The 24,701-nt window shown below is 45.6% G+C and overlaps 1 protein-coding gene across 1 annotated transcript; it reads left to right on the top strand.

The window, feature by feature from the left end:
• The first annotated feature begins 9,620 nt into the window (after window positions 1-9,620).
• On the top strand, window positions 9,621-18,044 carry ankk1 (ankyrin repeat and kinase domain containing 1). The gene is made up of 9 exons (XM_083637899.1): window positions 9,621-9,809; window positions 10,071-10,353; window positions 10,604-10,755; window positions 10,955-11,004; window positions 11,867-12,022; window positions 13,119-13,231; window positions 13,541-13,574; window positions 14,104-14,329; window positions 14,548-18,044. The coding sequence occupies exons 1-9, from the start codon at window positions 9,622-9,624 to the stop codon at window positions 15,587-15,589; spliced, it is 2,244 nt and encodes a 747-aa protein (XP_083494025.1). The 5' UTR covers window position 9,621; the 3' UTR covers window positions 15,590-18,044.
• The last annotated feature ends 6,657 nt before the right edge of the window (window positions 18,045-24,701 follow it).

Here is a 24,701-nt window from a genome sequence, read left to right as displayed (position 1 = left end):
CTTGGGAGAACATGTTGCAAGTAATTAGCAATCAAATGAAATAGATCTATCACATCAAAAATGAATCTGTCAAATGAAAACACTATGGAAACACCTGCCAGTAAAATACAGATGACTGCACCAGGTTTTATTGTGGCTGTCAAGACCAACATCTCATGCTCTATGAATAGTTCTCCTTTTTCATGTTCTACTTATTGGTTAGTCTGCTCAGGTCTTCTTCTCTCATTTCACCTAAACAAGTCTGACATCACCACCATAATGATCCACAGTGCATTAGTGTGCTTGAATTTGTAGGCTAATTGTTTGAATTCTCACAATAATATGTTTACAGCAATTTCGCCATAACCCGTGGGACAAGTCTATATGCAAATCACCCCCACAGGCACACATCAGTTCCCCACCATGGCCACACCAAAAGAAAGCAGATGTAAAAGAAGCAGAGAGCGGAAAATGATATTGAAAAGGATTTACTATTAATAAAAAAGATATTTGTCTTAGAAATGAAAGGCTGAACAAAGCGACCGCTGGGAGCGTAGAAGAAGAGGAGAAACCGCTGCAGAATTACTGGCGTGTGGGCGTTCTCTTATGAGACACATGGGCCAAAATCCAAATGAATCATATTATTGCCTTTTATATGAAAGCTACAGAGGAGACAGAAATGGATGGGTGCCAAACAAGGCTTTGTTTACTATTGTGAGGTGGAGGTTTGGACCATCGTGCCAAGGAGGAAACACAGGCTCAATCTAAATGTCCCGTCTGCTGGGAATGGAAAAACCCCAAGGGACATGTGTCTAATATTTATGTAAACACCAACTGTACTTGTGGCCCTTAAGATGACCAGATTTCTGAAATGAAAATCGGGGCAATTTCCAGCAATATATCATTTCAATCATGAAAGACTAGAAAGAGGTTTCAATCAGTTTTAATGAAACAATAAAAACAAATCAAGTTTGGCGTATGATATGATATGATATGATGATGCTCCTCCTGAGATGTGAGACGAGAGGGTGTCGGTGAGGTATAGGATAGAGAATCCCCCATAGGGAGTGAGTGAATGAGTGAGTGTGTAAAAATGTCCTGTATGTATAATGCATGTCCATCTCTTTGTTTAAATTCACAGTGCCACACACAGTGCCATGTTCCCAGATAAAGTTCGCCGTAAACGGGGCTGAATGAAATGTGATATAACTGACGAGCCTAAAAACACAACAGCAGGTGGACAACAAAGAAGGAGAAAATGGTGCAGGACATATTTATTTTCTCATCTTTCTGAATGAACTCCCTATTACCTTCTCTCATAAAGCCATTTGAAGTCTAACCGAAAGCTAAGCTAGAAAGCAGCAAATCTCACTCTATTATAATCAGACCACAAGCACAAGCAAAGCAAAGCAAAGCAATCAAAGCAAAATATGTTCAAGTCTGACGCAGTAGACCAAGACGAGTCAGCATGCTGCAATTCCAAATTTACAATTCAACTTTTTCAATTTTCAATTTATGCCCTACTTGACTTTATGCCACCATTTCCATCACACACACTCCAACCTGTGTGGGGGCCTCCCTCATTTTGGCTGAGGCCCAGGGAAGCAGTTTTCCTGAGTGAGAGAGACAGATCCAGCTTAATTCTTTCTTTCTTTCTTTCTTTCTATCTTTCTTTCTTTCTTTCTTTCTTTCTTTCTTTCTTTCTTTCTTTCTTTCTTTCTTTCTTTCTTTCTTTCTTGCGTTGTGTTGACAACCTAAGGGATTGCCCAGGGGTGGGAGCGGGATTGGAACCGCAGACCTTCCCCTTCCAAAGCACACTATACCCACTGTGCCAAGGCAGAGCTGGTTAACCGGCCTTTATACTGTAGAGTGAGTTTAAGCAACCTACTTGCTACCACAGGACTCACGATGACTCACAGTCATTAGACAAGTATGAGAGAAATGAGGCCAGGCCATTAGTGTCACAGAGACAGGCACACAGTGAAGGTATTCGCTTTAAAGTCAATCATCTTCTCTAAGATGTTTTACCTTGACATATCTCCTTTGGATAATAGAGAACTGTATAAGGTTGCTTTCACACTGACGCACCGGTACCGTTCCCAAGCACACTTGTCCCAAAATTTACCCCCGTTTCGGAACGTTTGATGACTGTGAACATTCCGGGAATCGTTCCAGGGTGCGGAACGGAATGGAACGAAAGCAATCGTTCCCAGTGAGAAAGCACCCTGAGTGTGATAGATTGTTTACCATACAGTGCATGTTTTGAATATTGCTTACATTCTACCATAAGCTTATGATAATATACTATTCTCTTTTTTATAGAGTTGTTGTTGCCACATCCATCCATTTGTTTCTATTAGTTGTGTGATAATTGCCAAGTAATCCTAATGTAAATCCACCTGAACTGCCAAAGCATCCAGAGAGTACGTTTATATATTAAGTAATCCTAATGTAAATCCACCTGAACTGCCAAAGCATCCAGAGAGTACGTTTATATATTAAGTAATCCTAATGTAAATCCACCTGAACTGCCAAAGCATCCAGAGAGTATGTTTATATATTAAGTAATCCTAACGTAAATCCACCTGAACTGCCAAAGCATCCAGAGAGTACGTTTATATATTAAGTAATCCTAACGTAAATCCACCTGAGCCCTGTACTACGAAACTAGATAGTCCCTTTGATCTGGTTTGACTGAACAGGATCAAAGCTATCTAGTTAACTGATACTACGACGCTGGTTTTTTACTAGGTAAGTGGACCTGGGATCTGCCTGTGCACGCGCACGTTTTTCGCTCGTGCACAGGCGCGCGTCCACGCGAAAGAGGTGCGCTGGCCAATCACATTATGAACAGCTGAGTTGATCCACGCCCACACCCATTTCCACACCCATTTCCTCGTTCCATGAAAGCGCAGTGCATGATCAGAGTTTTAGCGGATATTTAATGTACCCGCGATTTAATGTCAGAATGAAAATCCGCGTTGGATAGTCTGCTGAAGGGCTGTCTAAAGCAGCAGCTTGTATTCACATCAGTCATTTGATTTAGGCTACTTTGATCAGCGATTTCTGTCTGATACAGCTGCATACATTAATACAGCAGTCTCAGTCTATACATTTCCACAATCTGTAAGCCTATTTAGACCATAGATTTAGAAACGCATGCTCAATGAATAATGATCTCTATCACTCATGTGTGTGGTTGCACTGATCGAATAATTCATATATAAAATAGCCTAGTATAAAGCCTAATAGCCTACTATAAAAGAGAAAACTGCTGAACTGAATTGAGACGATGCGGGCATATTATCATTGATAAAAACTAGCCTATTTTTGCTCATATATTGGCATACAGCCTACAGGACACAGTTCCAGCTGAAAGATGCAAGAATAGCCTGCATATTTAGTATTGGGGCTATCCATATTCATCCCATATCTATATTATATTGTAACGTATCCGTTATCTCAGGAGGCAGAGGCTTCTTGATGGTACAAGGGTCTTTATTCACAGTTAGTTATATTACAACTCTCAGCGGTTGTCACGCTCCAAGCTAGCAGCTTTCCCTCCAAGTAGTGTGTGTAGACTGACGCGCATGCTCAGTTCACTCCGGAAGTATCCCCACAGCATAGTGTTCCCCAATACAACACTCCCACACATCAGTTCCTATCTGCAGTCGAGACACTACCAATGCTCACCCCTGTATGTGTACTGCTGATTCGCTACATACTCCCCGCCCAACAATAAGGTCAACGCCCACGTTGATAACACATCACACACCCCCTTGTACCAAAACATCTTTTTTTTTTTCCTTTAACAGCTTCTTTGTTTTTTCAATCACAGCATGTTGCACTCTCAGACTTCCCCACATCATCTCCCCCACAATATCTCATGCCATGCACATCATTTACTTTCGGTTACAACATTTCCAACCACCATCTCCTCCTCTTTTTTTTTTTTTTTTTTTTTTTTTTTTCAAAGTCCCCCAAGTGTCCCATTAAACACAGTCCTCACACTCCCTGTGGTATCTCCACACGTCCTCCTCGTATCCGGCCCAGTAGAAAAGTGCACTAACATTGCGGAGCATCTTCTCAGGCTCGTCATGTCCCGTACGGCCCCTGTGCGCCCACCGCACAACCAACCCCTGCAAGTATCTGGGCACAATCGTCTGCCTCCCCTCAAACCCTTGCCCTGTTCTCCCCAACAGCCCATCTTCATCCAGCAGCAGGTCGGAAAACATGCTCCACAGTTCTTTCTTGGCACCGGAAAACATGTGAGTTTCCCCCACGGGGGGCCGGCGTCCGGCCGCCACCCACGCAAGCACCGGACCGATCTCCGCGTCCTCCGCCTGCCTGCGTTTAAACTCCCCCGCGTCGACATCCATGATGGTCATGTCGTCGTCCTCCAGGTCCACATCTGCACAGCCCCCCTCGTCTTGCCCTCGCTCGTCCTCCCGTCCCCCTCCCCCAGGGGGCGGCGTGTTCAGGACCACAGGGGGAACACAACCGGCCTCGCTCTCCACCTCGGCTTTCCGCACAGCAACCGTGGGGGGCGCAGTGCAGTTTCTGGCTAAGTGCCCAGGCGAACGGCAAGTCCAGCAGAGTCTCACCTGTCCGCCGCCTGCACGTCTCTCTTCTCCCGCTGCCCTCCGGTCCCCGACAGCCTTTTGACACTCTCTAGCCAGGTGTCCAATCTCGCCGCATGCCCAGCAGGCTCCCTGCTGTCCATGTCGTTGTCCCGCATACCCGGTCCGTCTCCCGGGACCGCTTCTGCACCACCTCGCCACGTGGCCCGGCTCTCCACATGTCCAACACAGTCTCTTTTGCGGCTCCGCGTGGGGCCCGTGCTCAACTGTGACGCGGTATACAGTAGGGGTGTCACGATACACTCAGTTCACGATACGATACGTATCACGATACTGGGTTCACGATAACGATACGATACGATACGATTTTAACAATATTTTTTTAAACTTGAATAATGACAATATATGACTGGAAAAGTAGTACGGTATTTTATTTGAAATGCACAAATACAAAACATGCTGTTGTGGGAAATTGTTATTACAATAACAACTAGAAAAAACATGAGATTGGAGATAAGGCTTATCTTGAAATAGAATGAGTTACACCGTCACTTAGATTTACTTTGAACTAAAAGGTTTCTCAGCAGTATAAATTCTCATTATGCATCTTCAGTTTTTCTTCAAACTCAAACAACAAGACTTTTCTTAATCTATTTTTTATGCATCTTCAGTTTTTCCTGTCAAGTAAACAGTTTTGCCAGAAACTCAATTGAATGGTTTCTCTCCTGTATAACTTCTCGTGTCTCTTCAGAGACTTGTTCAACTGAACTACTTTCCACACATTGAACTTCAACAAACAAAGACGTTTCTTAGTCTATTTAAAAAAAAAAAAAAAAAAATTTTTTTTTTTTTTTTTTTTTTTGCGATATGAGATTTCATCTCAACGATACATATCGTGACGTTTTACTATCGCGAAATTTCGTGGGACGATATATTGTGACACCCCTAGTATACAGTGATGTTATTGACGTTTGGTTGCTCCCCTGGAGCGGTGGGAGGGTGACCCATCTGGACTACCGGCCCCCCTGCAAACGTCAGTGTGCTCTTCCCTAGGTCTACTGTGCATTGATTTAGCGTCAAGTAGTCCTCCCCCAAGATACAGGGCCCCGCCATCTCTACTACCCATACCGGAAAGTTCACTGTCTGTCCCCCCACAGTTATCATCACGGACCCCCTTCCCCTCATCGGCATCAACTCACCGGATACTGTCCTCAGCAGCTGGTCCGCTGGCTGCTCCAGAAGCGCTCCCTCTGGCATCATGTTGTAGTTCACCAGCGTTGCCGTACACCCCGTGTCCACCAGGGCGACACAGGGCTTCCCTTGCAGGCGGACCTGAACATGGCAGCCGTTCATCGTGTGCGGCCCGTTCTGCATGTTGACAGCGCCGGCGATGTCGTCTGCTTCGGGGGAAGGCGACGCCCCACCTCCCCGTCTGTACCACTGGGCCCCCTCCAACGGTGACGTGGCCATAGGGAATATGACGTAGGGGGCCCGTCTCGCCCCTCTTAGACGGGCCCCGCGCCGTTTCCCTGGTTCCACGCTCCTCCGCGGCACTCTCTGGCCCGATGCCCGGGGCGTCCACAGGTCCAGCAGCGCATGGCCCCGGGCCCCCTGGCCCCGGTATTGTCTCGTGGGGTGGGCTGCAGGGTCGCTCTTTGGAGCAGTTGTTCTGTTAACTGGCGCACCGACTCAGATAGCTCTTTCACCATGTTGCCTTGCTCTGCCAAGGCCGTCTTCCACGCTGGCTCTTCTTGTAGCTGGCTCTCCGCTGCCATTCTCACCACTGGGGCGGCCTCCATTATGCTGCTGCTCTTGTCCCAGCCTTCCACTGTCTCTATCTCCAGTGCCAGCCCCAGCGCTGCTCCCAATGTTTTCGGGTGTCCCAGCGTTACCTTCTGGCTTAGGCTCCGTGGCTCGATGGCCTGGACAAAGTAGCTTAGGGCTAGTCCATCCAGCGTCTCCGTCGGTAGCTGGCTGTATGCGCGCCGGCTGAGAGTCTCAATGTCCGTTGCCAGTGCACGTAGTGACTCACCCTGTCGTCTGCGTCTGTTACACAGTTCTGCGGCTACGATGGCCTGCTCCTCGCATCGGCCGAAACGTCTCTGCAGGGCCGCCATCACAATGTCTAAGTCTTTTGTGTCTGCCATTGCTGCCACACATGTTATAGCTTCGCCCTCGAGCGACATCACCAAGTGACTGGCTCTCTCTTCCCTCGACCAGCCATTCATGTCCGCTGCTACGTTAAACATTGTGCAATATGGCTCCCACTCGCCTTTACCGTTGAATTTTGGCGGGGTGATTTCCTTTCTTCCCCGCCGCTCGCCGTCTTTTGCCGCCTCGACCCGTGTCCCGTCTTTGTCCTCGGGCCGTAGGCTGGCTCCGCTGGTCTGTGGCACAGTCTCCATGGCTACAGCGGCAGTGTCAACCCGCTCGATCTTCACTCTCACCGGTCCCGGTTCTTCCCCTCCTTCTCCCGCCTCGCTAGCTTGCCTGCTAGCTCCCTTGGGCTGCGGGCTAGCTTCCGTGGCTACGGTGCTAGCTCTGTCTGGCTCGGATTTTATTTTCACCAACCCCAGGCTTTCTGTTGTTTTTCTTTCTTGGACCCCTGTGGTAGCAGCTGCGTCTACCCAGACATCATCCTCCTCGGCCGGCTGGTAGTCTGCCCCGGCTCTCGCCTCTCCCGCCTCTCGATTGAGCCGCTTGCGCTCTTTCTTCAGGAACTTGTTAACCATTTCGCTAATCTGGAGGCAATATTCACCGTTTAAACTTCTGACGCCAGTGTAACGTATCCGTTATCTCAGGAGGCAGAGGCTTCTTGATGGTACAAGGGTCTTTATTCACAGTTAGTTATATTACAACTCTCAGCGGTTGTCATGCTCCAAGCTAGCAGCTTTCCCTCCAAGTAGTGTGTGTAGACTGACGCGCATGCTCAGTTCACTCCGGAAGTATCCCCACAGCATAGTGTTCCCCAATACAACACTCCCACACATCAGTTCCTATCTGCAGTCGAGACACTACCAATGCTCACCCCTGTATGTGTACTGCTGATTCGCTACAATATGTATAGGCTTTTCTGGCATGGAGGAGAATATCACCCTCACTCCATTTGAGGGTCCATTCATGATATGCGCCGCGGTGATTAATAGTGATCATATTTCTCCACGCATCGTTGAGCTGTTAAGACATAAAGTGGTAAGTAGGCTTAATTTAATTATGTAGCCTACAGAGCCACAAATGTTTTTCTTGTTATATTCTCAGTTGACTGCAATCTATTTTTCATATGGCGATCTTATATGAACGGTGAGTGACTCCAGAGAGCCGATTATATGGGTCTGTCATGGATTTTGATCTTATCCTCTGAAGCTAACCTGGTCGCGACCAGGTTAGCTTTGCAGCATCAGTTGCCATGGTGATTGAAAGTTAACTTGCTTTGTAGTACGGCTAAACCAGGTTTAAACTCAAACTTACTCGGATAAGGCATTAAACTAGCTTCGTAGTACAGGCTACTGAACTGCCAAAGCATCCAGAGAGTATGTTTATATTATACGAGGGATCAGCTGAGCAGCATTTTGGTAAACAAACCGCGTCACTGGGTGGCAACTGGAATGGAACCCCATGGAGCCCAAGTGGCGCGAGACTTGTGTGTCTAACTCTAGCCAGTTATCTCTGTTTACATTTTAAAAACTGCGACAGTTCACACAACTTTAACACAACATGCATATATTATACATACATACTCTCACTCAGAATGTCAAAATATAAGCGATGTCAGGTATAGTTTTTGAGATATTAACGTTTGTTTGGCACAACTCTGATTTGTCCTATACACAGCAATCCGCAGAAACAAGCTGCTTGAGAATTTCACCACCAACTCCACAAAACTGTTTCACTTGTAGCCTACAGGGGCAAACTTGACAGCATTTTGGAAAACAAATCCTGCAAAATATTATAAGACAGCGCTTCATAAAGGTTGAGGTCACAACACGCCTTGTCAATGCATGAGGTCCAGTTTTAATCTTGCAAGACGGTGGGCGTCCGGGTGTAGTGTAGCGGTAGATTCCCTGCCTATACCAACACAAGGGTGACAGAGTCGCGCCCCCGTGTTACCTCCGGCCTGGTCAGGTGTCCATACAGGCACGATTGGCTGTGTCTGCGGGTGGGAAGACAGAATATGTGTCTTTATTTTAAATCCAAAGGCAATTTATAGTACAGTCATTATTTTGGCCTGGCTGGGGAGTGAAGGTTTAACACACACACACACGCACATGCACACGTGCGCGCACACACGCACATGCACATGCACATGCACACACACACACACACACACACACACACACACACACACACACACACACACACTGACACACACACACACACACACACACACACACAGACACACACACACACACACACTAGCAGGGCCAACATTCGGAGGCTGTTGATGAGCACCTCCGCTGGAGCAGCTGGGGGTTAAGTGTCTTGTTAAAGGGCACTTTGATAGCAGTAAAATGGTTCATTAAGCAGTTAATTTATATAGAGACACACATTATTGGCATATCTATCATATCTCTCATTGTGCAACTCTGCTGCATTGTGATTGATAGTCTGTTGATGCCACATTGACACACTTCTGTCCGATTGCTTAGTTTTGTATATCAGATGGTCATAAATCATTTCTGGAATGAGGGCGAAGAAGATAGAGAAGAGCATATCCAGGCTGAAAGCTAGGTCAGCAGTCTTGGCAGCCGCTTAGAAACCGGCTCAGTGACATTGCAATGCAAACACGTTGTGTGCCACAGCTCCTCCCATGATACCTTATCGACGGTTTCGTTCTGTGAGCCAGTTACCATGGATTTGAACGTGCATGTGCACGTTCTACAACTTGCATCATCTATGATAGCACCTCTTTTTCCTTTCCCTGTGTGAGGCGCTTTGGGGCAGATAGCTTCTCCGGTGGTATTCATCACCGTCGCTCTGAAGGATAATCCCTGTTAGTGTGTGGGATTGCATGCATGTGTGTGTGTGTGTGTGTGTTTGTGTGTCAGGGAGGATCATTGTTCTCATGGATTATCTTGGCGGAGCCCCTGGGAAGTTCGGGAACTTCAGGAAGGATGACTTTGAGGCTGACTGGATGAAGCTGGCAGAATGCAGATTGGGCCAGCAGGTGTACCAAGTCAAGATGAAGCTCTGGCGGGAAAAATGTGTCCTGAAAAGCTTTGACACAAGCCTGTGTGAAAACAGCTTTTACAGGTGTGGGGCTTTATTCATGAAAGCTATGCCTGGCTACCTTCACATACTGACACGTTAGCTGTCCAAATCCACAGCGATGTCATATAGGTTTAATATTTATGTTGTATTAATACTGGACTTCACAACAAAAATACTGTGCTTTCGTTGGTCTTTGCAGCTACTGTTATTCGATTTTGGACATCAGTGTTTCCAATGGTCAAAGTTCAAAACGCCTATTCAACGCAGGCCCTGACTGACCATTTTTCATCTTTGTATTCACAGCAGAATAATACACGAGGCGCCCAACATAGCCAAAGTGAAATTCAAGTACATCGTGTCCGTCTACGGACTGTGCCGCGAAGCGACTGCCATGGTGATGGAGTACTTGAGTAATGGATCACTGGACAATCTCCTCGCCAGTCACACGTTGATGTGGCCCAAGAAGTTCCAGATGATTCATGAGGCCACCATGGGCATGAATTTCCTGCACAGCATGAACCCCCCGCTGCTCCATCTCAACCTCAAGACATCCAACATCCTACTGGACGATCACCTTCATGTCAAAGTGAGCAAAACTCAGTGAACATAATGTGCCTTTACTAAGGATCTATTGGCAGTTTTATTTATTTATTTATTTATTTATTTATTTATTTATTTATTTATTTATTTATTTATTTATTTATTTATTTATTTATTTATTTATTTATTTATTTAATTATGTATTTATGTATTTATTTGTTGTTTGTTTGTTTATTTATTCTAATGAGCTGTGCAGGGTAATGCATGCTAATTAAGGACTGCAACTTTCTCCAAAGATTTCCGATTTTGGTTTAATCCACTGGGAAGAGGGTTTGAACAAGAACAAGTTCATGGAGCATCTGACAGCAAGAGGGAACATAAATTACATTCCTCCAGAGACGTTCACCCAGTGCCCTGAGCCTCCAGGAACTACCTTTGATGTTTACAGGTGAGTTACCAATAAGGGCGTATAATATTCCAACATGGCATGATCAAGTTTCACGGCTTTCTGTTTTCACCGCTAAAGTCCTTAATCTTAAAGTGGGGATTAACAGCATTTTCTTTGTGGATGTCATTGAATGGAGAATACACAAAGAATAAAAACAAATAGGATTATTAAGTGCTTCTGTCTGCTCTGATCTATATAGCTTTGCAGTTGTGATGTGGGAGATTCTGACACAGCAGAAACCTTATCCAGGTAGGAAATACTGCTTTCATAACACTTCTCGGCATGTGGAACAGGTGATACTGCATTCATAACACTTCTCGCCATGTGGAACATGTGAAAATGACATCTTCATTTCACGGCATTGTCACATAATCCAATTTGTGGTAGAGGAACATAATAATGAAATATGACATTATAGAGCACAGCAGGAATGAGTCCGGAAGTACTGTATACTTCTTCCAATGTCGTCAGGGGAAAAGTGAATGGGCTTTTAGAATGGGGATTTCACTTAAATGCATAAAATAAGGTCTGTGCTTAACAAAGGTTTATGGGAGCGCGAATTTGGGTTCAGCAGGATAATCTTCACAAATGTGAATAACTTTGATGACTTTTGGAACGTAAATGCGTTTTCTAATGCATTTTTTTAGAAAAGACTTCAAAAGGCATAAAAGTGATTGACGTTTGTATAAAGATTATCCTGCTGAACCCAAATTCGCACTTCCATAAACCTTTGTTAACCACAGACCTTATTTGATGCATTTAAGTGAAATCCCCATTCTAAAACCCCATAGACTTTTCCGCTGGTGAACCAAAAAACGCACACATTTCTACTTACAAAACTACCTACAAAAATATGTCATCCCTGCAGCACTCTATTAAACCCATTTATTGAAAGGATAAACCCCTTGAGATGAAACATAAAAAATTAAATTTTCAAGGAGGCACTTGAAAGACAAATAGCCTATATGACACTGTGACACACTAGGCATATAATTTGTGTCCATAAAATGTAATTTCCTTTACAGACATGCTAATTTCCCCAAATGTTCTGAGCCTGTATTGGACTGATTCTGTACTGAACCTCTTGCCTGCCTCTGCCTTGTGGACCCAGGCAGCAGTGTGACCACGGTGCTGATACAGGTGTCACGTGGTAAGAGGCCCAGTGTAGAGCTGATGCCTGAGCGCAAGCCTCGCGAGTGTGACCAGATGATCTGCATCATGGAGCAATGCTGGGACCAGGACCACAGGAAGAGGCCGCAGTTCTCAGGTGCTCTTATATAAAACAAATGTGACTAGAACACTTCTACCAAGGCAAACATGTACAGAGGTCTTTAGCCCTTGGTGTAGTGTAGATGTTCCACGGGTGTTGCAGGTACTGGTTTTCTATTCACCTTGTGTTCCAACCACGCGTCAGCCAATTACTTCCTATTGTGTTTACACTTCCTGTGACAGTACAGTACTTATATTGTGTTCATTGTGTTAACTGAGGGGAATGAAGGTGTGTGCAGACCCCTAAGAGCCACCAGTGAGTCAGACTAGGTTTGAACATGTAAAACAGATGGCGTTTTGAACAGGAAGTTGTAACACAACTGGGTCAAGTGGGCGGCGCTACATAAGGTGAAACATGCAGACACACGCACACACACACACTCTCTCTCGCTCTCTCTCTCTCTCTCTCTCTCACACACACACACACACACACACACACTCTCTCTCGCTCGCGCTCTCTCTCTCTCTCACACACACACACACACACACACACAGACACACACACACACACACACACACACACACACACACACACGACTGAACACACAGAGATAATAATAATAATAATAATGATCAAGTCCTGGGTCAACAAGCTGTCACATGCTCAGTGTCACACTATGGAGCGAGAACACTTTTGCCTCTCAGTTCCCTTCAAGATAGAGTGAACCACAAGAGCCAGCAGGTCACTTTTTTGAGACAAGCAATTACTGTATGGCTCGAACAGTCATGTTAATGAATACAAATGAGTGCCATGTTTATTCATACATAGTAACTACTCCAATTTTAAATGTTCAAAGAAAAACAAGAATACAGACATTATTACCATATCGGTGGGAGCATTTACGTATAATTTATGTGTGAAAGCTCATTCTCATTAGGGATGCACTTCTGTACTTGACTCTTCAGAGGTTATGGATTATGCATATATACAAGTAGCCCTGAGGTCATACTGGAACTGAGTACGTTTCGTCACACTAACGACTCAACTTTCACGATTTCATTCTCATACAGCGGCAATTACTGATTTGCACTGCATCTCTTTGATTACATAAATTCAGGAGAACGTTAGAACAACCCTATTGTTCTGTTTGCAGACACTGTGAGGAAAACAGAGACTCTGAGTGAGATCCTGACGATCCCAGGAGGAATCCAACATGACCAAGGACAGAAACCAGACTACCCTTCGTTGGTTTCTCCTACACAAAAAGTTAGTTTTGCTTGCTGTAGTTAAAAAAATATTGCAATGCCCTCTGTTACAGTACGCCACCTTTGCTGTAATTAGCAGGTAGGAAATGTTTCGACAAAGAATGGCAATTTACAGAACACAAATAGAAAGTACAAAATGTATCTTCTGGCATTCTATTGCTCTGTTTCACTCAGTCAACACAGCTAAAAATGATTGCTACTGGGCAGTAAAGTGATTTGCAAAATGTCCATACTTACAGCTTGATTTACAAGTGTGATTATTGCGTTACGGCTATTAACTTTTGTAGCATTTCTTTCTTTTCTCATTTAGATAGCTTCGCCTGAGATGCCTGCCCTGCCCTCAGGTAAGCACACAGGTCGAGAGAGAGAGAGAGAGAGAGAGAGAGAGAGAGAGAGAGAGAGAGAGAGAGATGAGAAATAATGTCCATTGCACTACAAAGCCTGGAGGGCTGACATTTAAAGTGCTATATTTACTGTGCTGTCACATTTCTAATCGGGCAGCGAAAAGAACAGTCAACTACTCAGATAGAAAAGTAGAGAATAAAAGCTGCAACGTTAATTCAGCCTCTCAGATCCATTTACTCTGAAATGTTGACTTGTTGACTGTAGATGAATATATTCACAGTGCCTTTATCGATCCCACCCCACTGCCAGCCAAGATTAATTAAATTCAATCGTTTCAAAGTTTGATTCCCTGTCAGAAGCACATTACAGTATTCCATCGAGAAATCAAAGAGTGGACTCAACCTGATTAAAGCAAAAATGGAAATCTGACAATTGCATTGGTTTGAAATGTAATCAGGCATGTCTGTAGCTGTCTCTTTAAGTGTGTTTTGTTTAGTAAAATAATTCACTTTTCCTTTCATTTCACAGATGACGGCATTCTCTCTCTCCTGTCAAAGAAGGACTTTGGCGGTTTCAGGCAGGCGGTGAAAAGAGAACATATTTCCCTGCGCTTTTCCGATAGAAACAGTCTCCTCCACTACACCGTAGCCAGCGCTGATGCAGAGAGCATCCAGCGTGTCCTGCGTCTGGGTGCAGACGTCAACTGTCCTAGTGCCAGAGGTTACACTCCTCTCATTATTGCTGTTCTGCACAGGTCCGTATGAAGACGCATTGTTAGTGGTCTGACTGCCAGCTGTTTTGATGGGTTGAATGCCTGACTTAAATGAGCAATATCATAACAGCGACAACCAAAATATCCTTTATATATTTGGTTTGGTTCAGCCGTTTTGTCTAAAGCTTTCAAGTGTTTGAATGGGCTCACGCTAAAAACTTCAAAGAATACAGTAGTAAGAATGACTTTCCTCTCTACAGGCTTCATGACATCGTCTCTTTGTTGCTGGAGCATGGGGCAGCTACCACGCAGGGAGACGAGGACCAGTGGACACCGCTCCATTTCGCTGCTCAGAACGGCGATGACAGGACCGTCCGCGTCCTGCTGGATAAGGCGGCGGTGGCAGACGCCAGAGAAAGCGCCGGTTGGACGCCCCTCCATCTGGCCTGCCAGAACGGCCACGAGACGGTGGTCCGACTGCTGCTGTCCCGGCGGTCAGAGGAGGCGGTGCGGGAGCGGGAGGAGGCCCAGGGCAGGACACCGCTCCACCTCGCCTGCGCCTACGGGCACCTGAGCATCGCCAAGCTCCTCCTCTCTCAGGGGGCGGACCCCAACACCGCCGACCGCTCCCTCTGCACCGCGCTGCACTCATCCGCCGAGGAAGGCCACAACAGGGTCGTGAGGACGCTGGTGAAGAGCGGCGCCCGTATCGACAGCCAGGACAGCAGAGGCTACACTCCGCTGCACATGGCTGCTCTGAGGGGCCACACGGGCATCTGCAGGCAGCTGCTATCGAACGGGGCCAGCCCGGATCCCAGAACCCTCCAAGGCTGGACTCCCATGCACTTGGCTGCGGTCAGGGGCCACGGGGCCACCGTGCTCCAGCTGGAGAGCCAGGGTGGCTGTGCAAATGCTAGAGGAGGGAATGGATGGACTCCCCTCCACCTAGCCTGCCACCAGGGCCAGCAGGAGGCGGTAGCTAAGCTCCTGGCTGCCGGAGCCGAGCCAAACGTGACAGAGGACAGCGGGGGCTGGACGCCGCTGCACCTAGCGTGTAACAGTGTGAACTTCACGAGTGTCCTGCTGCTGATCTCACATCACGCAGAGGTCAACGCGGTCAACAGGTGCAAGGCCACACCTTTACACCTGGCTGCCCAGCATGGCTGCGTGCCCATCGTGAAGGCCCTGGTGCTGAACGGGGCGGACGGGTCACTGCTGGACTCGTCTGGATCCACGGCTCTGAGCGTGGCCCAGAGGTGTAAAAGAGGAGAAGTGGTGGAATTTCTGGAGAAGGAATGCTGACCTAAGCTGACCCTGAAAGATGGTTTGTTACACAGAACCGCCTGGAACTGTTTCGAAAAGGGCAGGCGCATTTATAAAAAATGCCTGGCAGGTGATTGGGTGAACCATCTGTCTATCACCGTCTATCACAGGGTCGCTACTCGCTGTCGTCATGCCTAAACCACACCCATAGCTCCCTTTGGACGCTTGGTCTGGCCCATTGCCGGGACGGGGTTAAACCAATACCTTGGACCACGGCAAGAGGGATTTCTCGCACGCCCATGATCTTGTGAATCCAGCTGCCTCGCAAGGTTCATGCTGACCATGACTCCATGTGAAGACGGGAGTATGAAATAGAAAAAATTACAGTACAATGAAAATGAAAACAATGAACATAATCTCTTATAATGTGTTCTTTTGTTAAGACAAGCGAGACATTCAAGTTTTATAAACTGTGCATTTTGGAAAAGTTAAAATACCACAAAGAGTATTTGAACTAAACAGTGTGCAGTGTATGGTGTGTAAATGTTGCGTTTTCTGCACGCCTAACCCATATGGACTGTGTGCTGGCAGGCTGGCCAGCGGGGAACCCAGATATTTCCGCGTCTTGTTTGTTCCTGAGACCCACAAATGTTGTAAAATCTGTCGAAAATAGCTCCCCAACAGATACAAAGACATGATCATATAAAATGATAGTGTGGTTGATGTACATACAAAGAACTGCAGATCGGTTTTAAACACGCACTTAAAGAAATCAGGAGTTGCCTCTTCCTGGAGCTGCAGGTCCTTATTCTGACAGCTCCTCAACTTGTCTTGCCTCAACAGGCCGCCAGACTGCAGATGCTGCGGCCCCGGGTGATTCACACGGTGGTGGAGGCTGCGCAGCCATTGTGCAGCATGGCCAATTAATTGGCCCTAATTACCTAATTAAAAAATCCGGCTGCCTTAGGTCGCCTGCAGCGGTGCCGTTTACACTTGCTAAGAGTCAGTGCGATCGCACGTAAAATTTTATTTTATTTAGTTTATTTTATTAGTTTATTTGGCAGGGACATATACAAGAAACATTAAACCCCATAGGGGAAGAGATGCTTTGCAACCGATTTAGCCATAGGCTACTTTCCATCTGGAGTCCCTGGAATGGCATAGCTCTGGCCAAACACAATTCTGCTTGCCCGCTCACTCACTCACTCACTCACTCACTCACTCACTCACTCACTCACTCACTCACTCACAGGAATATGTTATTTGCACCTGTATGTCAAATACGCAGAATTTAAAATGTTTAAGCACGTCTAAAGTATGCACCCGACACGTGCACCTATGTGCAGTGAATATGCCACTGTCTCTGACTTGTCTTAAAACTATACTGCCTTATGCTTGTTGTGTCTCTTGTTGTTTTTGCACCCATATGCCCTGTTATATTTGTTATATTTGTACTATTTGCACTATGTTGTAAACGGAGTCCACAGCACAAGAATTTCACACGTGATACTTGTACCATGGAGTGACAATAAAAATCTTGAATCTTGAATCACTCACTCACTCACAGTCAGACACTTTGCATTGTTATTATAGGGTGTATCTGTCTAGTAGCTCCTGAGAGATGTTATAACTGGCTGCTATGGTTCTGTGCTGTTGCCAGCTGAGCTCTCACTGTTTTGTCCATTAGAAAGGCTATGTCCGATATAATACGGCATCACATAAGTACATCTAATTACAGCATGTGTTGCACAGTTGGAAATGGCAGCGAGCCGAGACATGGGGTTTGCTTACGGCGAAGCACATTACAGTGGAGAAGTATATTGATTCTACTCATTCTCCTGTTTGAGCTATCTTTCCTCCTACTATAGAGGTGTTATAATAATAATTAAAGGAGAAATGTTTCACTTGTCAGACGACTATGAATGAATGTATTTTGTGTCTAATATTGGTAACAATACTGGTGATAATGATACTTGGTCACTGTTTTTGGCATTGTTTAAATATCATTATTGAACCTTTCAAACATAAATGCATGTATGACAGTAGTTATGTTATTAGGTATGACATGGCAAAAGTGATGGTAGAGGATAAGTTGGATTATCATTCAGTCGCTATACGAATTAAGGAAAGGACCGCCCAGCTTGTGCCTCATTTACCATGGTGACACCTTTAATTGAATTGAAGTGCATGGTTTTTTGAGTTATATTGACCTGTGCATTTCTATTGCCCTATGGCCTATTTAGGGATGATTATGAGGCTGACAATGACTTTGGTGACTTGCAGGATGAGATTAGGCGCGCTTCTACCCAAGCAGCCCAGCAGGGTGGTCCTGTGCTCTCAGAGGGCGACTCTGTCGAAGACACACTGTCGAAACGTTAGTCAATAAAGAAACCTGTATGCACTTGATCTGTGTGCTCCAGTCTCCTTTTGGATGTTCATCTGAAGCCTCAGTCTCTAATGACTTTTGTGACGTGTGATGTGAACATGGAGTTTAAAAAGCAACTGTCAAAAGAGGCTCTCTGAGAGACAACTGTGTAAGCGTGTATTACGCTTCACTGGCTTAAAAGTTGGAAGTGAACCATACTTGTCAGATTGCATTGCTATCTAAGCAGTCTGACAGCAACAGTTAGGAATGACACACATTTTTGGCATTCACTTTCCTCTTTATGACAGATAGCTAACCTGCCTGACCATCCACCCCCCCCTATACTAACATCCACATGATATTTTCTTCCTGGTGTGTTCCCCTCCTGAACATTTCTGGTTGTAACAGGTGTCATGATGTATGTAAAACACCTCTGGGCAGTGGGTACACAAATGAATGGTTCGTGTGCAATCATAATTTTGTTCTGATTGACAATTTCTGCTAAATGAAACTCAATCTTCCAGCAGCATCTAATCAGGGCCACCTAAATCAATGGTGCTGTCCCAACCTTTTTACACACGGTGGCACATCGGACACCTTCTATCAGCCAATAATTGGGTTTGCAGAAGCCTAACCTGATTAAATTTTCAAACAGGGAGACAAGCAGGAAGTGGATAATGTCATGCAAGTTGCTGCTGCTACAAACACAAATAGCACAGTAAATTAAGAAGACAGCTGCGTCAATAATGTTTTTTCTTTCAGTTTAATTTCTGTAACAGAAAATGAATGGAAGATTCTGTATATTTAACATCTAATGTACCGGTATTATGTATCAAAATAAAACAACTTACATGAAAGTCATATTTATTTTGCCATACAATTATTTCATGTGTACATATTTTCATATTTTCAAGACAATAAATCATTGTTCTCTGATCCCATTCAAATTCAATATGTGTTTTGTCTGTCTGTGCGTGCCACAACTCCATGCAGAATTGCAAAAAAAAAGAAAGAAAATGTAGGAAAATAGATAAATCAGCTTCATCAGTCCCTGACACAATGTACAACGCCCATGTGCAGTTTCAGACTGATTGGCCAACCCTTTTAAGAGAAAAATAAATGGGACAGACAGTTTTTAATAATGCTGCTGCATTCAACGGCTTAAAAGGGCTTTGTTGTTCAACTCAAAATAATTGGAACTTTTTAATTAGCCCTTCATATCATGGAGTTTTTGGCGGCTGCATGAAATGACAAATTATTACCGTCTGATTTTACATAAACCTCTATACACTGTTCAGCGTCTACCCAAGTTTGAGAGTTTTGTCATTGTGTATAGGCACAAAATTTAAAATGTCTGAACACGTCTAACGTATGCACAATGCCTAATGTTTAATTGTATGTTTAATAAGGTACATGCTACTTGCACTGTAATGTATGTCAAATACGTCGAATTAAAATGTCCAAACACGTCTAACGTATGCACATGACGTGCACCTATGTGCAATGAATATGCCACTGACTTGTCTTATCGCTATTCTGCCGCATTGCCTATTGCTGCTTAGTATTGCTTATTGATGCCTATTTCTTATTGCCTATTGCTCATTGCTTGTTGCCTATTTGTACTATGTCGTAAACGGAGTCCACAGCACAAGAATTTCACACGTGATACTTGTACCATGGAGTGACAATAAAAATCTTGAATCTTGAATCTTGAATCTTGAGGCATTGTTTTATTTGCATGAAAATGAAAAAAAAAAAAAAAAAAAGCTTATGTTGTTTAAGCTAGGCCGACATGTTGCAGGATGTCATGCGATGCAACCTTGATAGAGTTAAGTCTGTTTGACATTCACAGTTTCCCTTCTCCATGATGCAACCTTGATAGAGTTAAGTCTGTTTGACATTCACAGTTTCCATCTCCACGGTGCAGTATAGCTATTAAGCTCCTCAGAGGAGAGCCATTACGTTGTCTGCAGAGCCCCTCTTAACTGGCAAGGTTAAACTGTGCACTGAGCCGTGGCTTCACCTGTGGTGTTCAGCAGCTGCAATCCTGGCTAATGCAGCTGTGTCTTTTGACCCATGGTGTGCCGCCTCAGCAGGGCCGAGCATCTCGCCAGCCATCTCTGGCTGGAGCCAGGATAAGTGACTGAGTCACGAGTGATGATGTGGAAAACATTTCTTGGCCCTGTCGTCTCTTAGCGAGCGACCTCTCACTCTGCAATCTGACGGTGCAAAAACACAGCCTAACTCGCTCTCGCTAAATCCCCAATGTTGTTCCTTGCTGCTGTGCAAGTGACTGCTCTCTCTCCGCACCCCCCCCCCCCCCACGTCACACACACACACACACACACTTGGTGACCTACCATTTAGTTACATGGTAACCAGAGAGCTTTTTGGTTAGTTTTAAGCCTGTAAATGTTTCTCTCCCACCACACTAACCCTTTGACTAAGCACTAAACATTAAGCATTAAGAGACACAAAACACATGTAAAGGCAAAATACACATACTGTAAAGGTTAGTCTTTGTTGTCTTACACATTCTCCAAATAGTGATCTATTCCTATAATGCATATCAAAACATGACATGTTTAGGCTACTACTGTGGCTCAAAGAGGTCTTTTTAGTATTACTCAAAAGCCGAATGGCCTTGTTTTCTCCAACATTCTTCTTCTTCTTCTTCTTCTCCGTGTCTCCCGTTTCCTTTCCTTGGTGCTGTCATCGCACGCTGCTCTGAGATGATTAATGATGAATTTCACTGCTATCTTTCAAGCCCAGAGCAGAAAGCCCCTATACTCAACCTACACTGCATGAATACCCTATACATTCTGTAACAACATCCCACACTGGAGGCGATTGCATTTCCTATATCCACTGCTATACACCCGCAATTAGCAATTATCTCTGAAGTAACCCATACTAACTCTGAAGGCATAGTTAGGGATCCAAGCCCTGCAGTTGCTCAAACCCCATGATTTATGTTAGAATTCTTCTTCTTTTTCTTCTTCTGCCTTCATGATCCAGACAAACCAAAATAGGCCATACCTAATCATCCCTCGTAATTGGCACATTCAATCATCAACTCTCCACCATGATCGCTGATGTGTGGTGAGTGCATCACCCAGGTGGCTGCTACACATCGGATGTAGATGAGTAGATGAGTTCCCTCCCCCGCTCCCCTGATATGTGAAGCCCTTTGAGTATTTAGGTGTAATATAAATGCAATCAAGTATTGTGATTATTATGATTACTAGAAATTTCGTGACTCTTGAGACGATGCGCCATGGACGCACTTTTTTTTTTGGTGTGACCAAACTCGTGCCAACTCATGCGCCTAGCACGCCACACGTCTGTGCCCCTTCTGCTGTCTTCCGCATGGTGCAGGACCAAATGGTGACCTGGTCGTCCAGGTCTTCCGTCATCTTGTGGTCTAGAAGTGGCTCGAGCTGGTCCATGTTGTTGGTTCAGTCCAATTTATAACCGCAGGGAAAGGTTTATGACATGACTGATGACATCACAATTCAGTCTATGAGGATTTATGATATCACTGATGACATCACAATTTCAGACATCACAGATGATGTCACAATGTCTATGACATCATTAGAGGATATGACATAAGATTTATTACATCACTGATGACATCACAATTCTGTCTATGCTATGGCACAATTCAGTCTATGGCATCACTGATGATGTCACAATGTCTATGACATCACATCACCAGTCAGTGTGGGTATGTCTGCTATGACATCGGCCACACCAATCAGTCATGGCCCCCACTCGACGATTTTGGGGCATGACATGATCAGTGGGTATGACATCACTCGACGATTGTGGGGCATGACATGATCAGTGGGTATAACATGATCATCAGTGGGTATGACATCATCAGTCGGTGGTGTTTGCATGCTCAGTTGATGGATTGTGTTTGTGTGGGTCGCCGCGCTGCGGAATTGCCGCCCTGTCATATTAGTAATAAAAAGATATTGAAATTGCCTGCATCATGGATCATGGAAAGTAACCATTATTGGTCAACAAATGCAATGAAGTTTACAGTGCAAATTCGCAAACCTAATAATAATTTAATGCTAGAGCAAGCAAACTTCACTTAGTATTTGTGAAGGATTTTTAGTGTGTCCGCTCACATTTGTCATCATTTATAAATTGCTACTACGGTGAGGACAAATTGTCAATTTAGCAAATTGTGATATTTCAGGCAGTTGTGTGTTTGTGGCCCATGGGCTGGACCCCGCTATGGCCATTTGTGGCTACATTTGCTGTTTCCTGCTGCTATCTGTCTATGAAGGCTGGCATAGACTGGAAGAAAATTTGCATCATTTACGCATTCCCCATCTATTATAACACATTGTTTTAGAAGCAATTGGCTCCACAGGCTAGCATGCGCTAAGGTTCATTTGCTATGAAATGATCTCCTAGCATATCTTGTCACAGGCTGAATAAGTGAAGCAATCAAAGCTTCTGTCAGAGATGGTAATGGAGTTCTGAGGTGAGCTGAAAAATCTCATTCTCACTCTCCTTCAAAAAGCAAGTGCAGCAGAGCATTTCTGAAGTTAATAAAGATCATTCTACGCTGTTGGGCGGAAGGGACCTAGAGAGGTTCTTTGCCTCACAGCATGGTTTCAAACTGCAGGTAGGATTTCAGAGTCCTTGTTAACAACTCAGCCCAACACACACGCAGAGGAGGGACTAATGTCTCTATCTGCAGTGCACACCAGGAGAGAAGCCCAGCACACACACTACACGCAGAGGAGGGACTAATGTCTCTATATGCACACCAGGAGAGAAGCCCAGCACACACACTACACACAGAGGAGGGACTAATGTCTCTATCTGCAGTGCACACCAGGAGAGAAGCCCAGCACACACACTACACACAGAGGAGGGACTAATGTCTCTATCTGCACACCAGGAGAGAAGCCCAGCACACACACTACACACAGAGGAGGGACTAATGTCTCTATCTGCACACCAGGAGAGAAGCCCAGCACACACACTACACACAGAGGAGGGACTAATGTCTCTATCTGCACACCAGGAGAGAAGCCCAGCACACACACTACACACAGAGGAGGGACTAATGTCTCTATCTGCACACCAGGAGAGAAGCCCAGCACACACACTACACACAGAGGAGGGACTAATGTCTCGAAGCCCAGCACACACACTACACGCAGAGGAGGGACTAATGTCTCTATCTGCACACCAGGAGAGAAGCCCAGCACACACACTACACGCAGAGGAGGGACTAATGTCTCTATCTGCAGTGCACACCAGGAGAGAAGCCCAGCACACACACTACACACAGAGGAGGGACTAATGTCTCTATCTGCAGTGCACACCAGGAGAGAAGCCCAGCACACACACTACACACAGAGGAGGGACTAATGTCTCTATCTGCAGTGCACACCAGGAGAGAAGCCCAGCACACACACTACACGCAGAGGAGGGACTAATGTCTCTATCTGCACACCAGGAGAGAAGCCCAGCACACACACTACACACAGAGGAGGGACTAATGTCTCTATCTCCACACCAGGAGAGAAGCCCAGCACACACACTACACACAGAGGAGGGACTAATGTCTCTATCTGCAGTGCACACCAGGAGAAGCCCAGCACACACACTACACACAGAGGAGGGACTAATGTCTCTATCTGCACTCCAGGAGAGAAGCCCAGCACACACACTACACACAGAGGAGGGACTAATGTCTCTATCTGCACACCAGGAGAGAAGCCCAGCACACACACTACACACAGAGGAGGGACTAATGTCTCTATCTGCACACCAGGAGAGAAGCCCAGCACACACACTACACACAGAGGAGGGACTAATGTCTCTATCTGCAGTGCACACCAGGAGAGAAGCCCAGCACACACACTACACACAGAGGAGGGACTAATGTCTCTATCTGCACTCCAGGAGAGAAGCCCAGCACACACACTACACACAGAGGAGGCACTAAATGTCTCTACCTGCACACCAGGAGTAAAAATCACACTCACGGGAGAAGTAAGTGGTGCAGGGTTTGCAGGTTTTCTCCCCCCTCCCCCTGGCACTGTAGGCGTGCGTACAGTCGTGCGTGCATTCGTGCGTGTGTAACGGCGTTGTGTAGGTGGTACTTGCAGCAACCCATGTTAAGGGCTTACCCAGTGGTGGATTCGAACTGCCGACCCTCGGCTTGGGAGTCCAACATGTTAAACGCAACACCAAGAGAGCTAGCTCCCTTGGCGGAGCTGATTAACATGCCTTTATACCTGGGGAGTGAGTTTAACCAATCCACTCGCTACCACTCGGGACTCACGAGGTGATCACCTCGGTTACACTCACCCCCTTAAACTCACTCCACACCCACTGGACATCCGGGTTCACGGCATCAATGTAACGGCGTTGTGTAGGTGGTACTTGCAGCAATCCATGTTAAGGGCTTACCCAGTGGTGGATTCGAACTGCCGACCCTCGGCTTGGGAGTCCAACATGTTAACCGCAACGCCAAGAGAGCTGGCTCCCTTGGCGGAGCTGATAAACATGCCTTTATACCTGGGGAGTGAGTTTAACCAATCCACTCGCTACCACTCGGGACTCACGAGGAATCCGCGCTGATTCAACTCAGTTACACGTGCGCACATCCGCGCCACTTTCCGATGTCAGTAATGTCTTCTTCTTCTTTTTGGAGTTTTATGGCAGTTGGCATTACCTCCCTCTTCTGGATCCATCCATCTTCTTCTTTGGTGTTTTATATACTCTTCCTCTTCTCACCCAGTCACA

This window comes from Poromitra crassiceps (genome assembly GCF_964638095.1).
Source record: "Poromitra crassiceps genome assembly, chromosome: 5".
NCBI lineage: Eukaryota > Metazoa > Chordata > Actinopteri > Beryciformes > Melamphaidae > Poromitra > Poromitra crassiceps.
This window is presented reverse-complemented; position numbering and strand designations above follow the sequence as displayed.

What these genes read in the sequence shown, in the direction of transcription:
- ankk1 (XM_083637899.1), top strand. Translation starts at nt 9,622, where the DNA reads ATGGATTATCTTGGCGGAGCCCCTGGGAAGTTCGGGAACTTCAGGAAG. An exon ending in ACGATCACCTTCATGTCAAA is followed by an intron (nt 10,354 to 10,603) that starts GTGAGCAAAACT and finishes CTTTCTCCAAAG; the next exon opens with ATTTCCGATTTTGGTTTAAT. An exon ending in TGGTTTCTCCTACACAAAAA is followed by an intron (nt 13,232 to 13,540) that starts GTTAGTTTTGCT and finishes TTTCTCATTTAG; the next exon opens with ATAGCTTCGCCTGAGATGCC.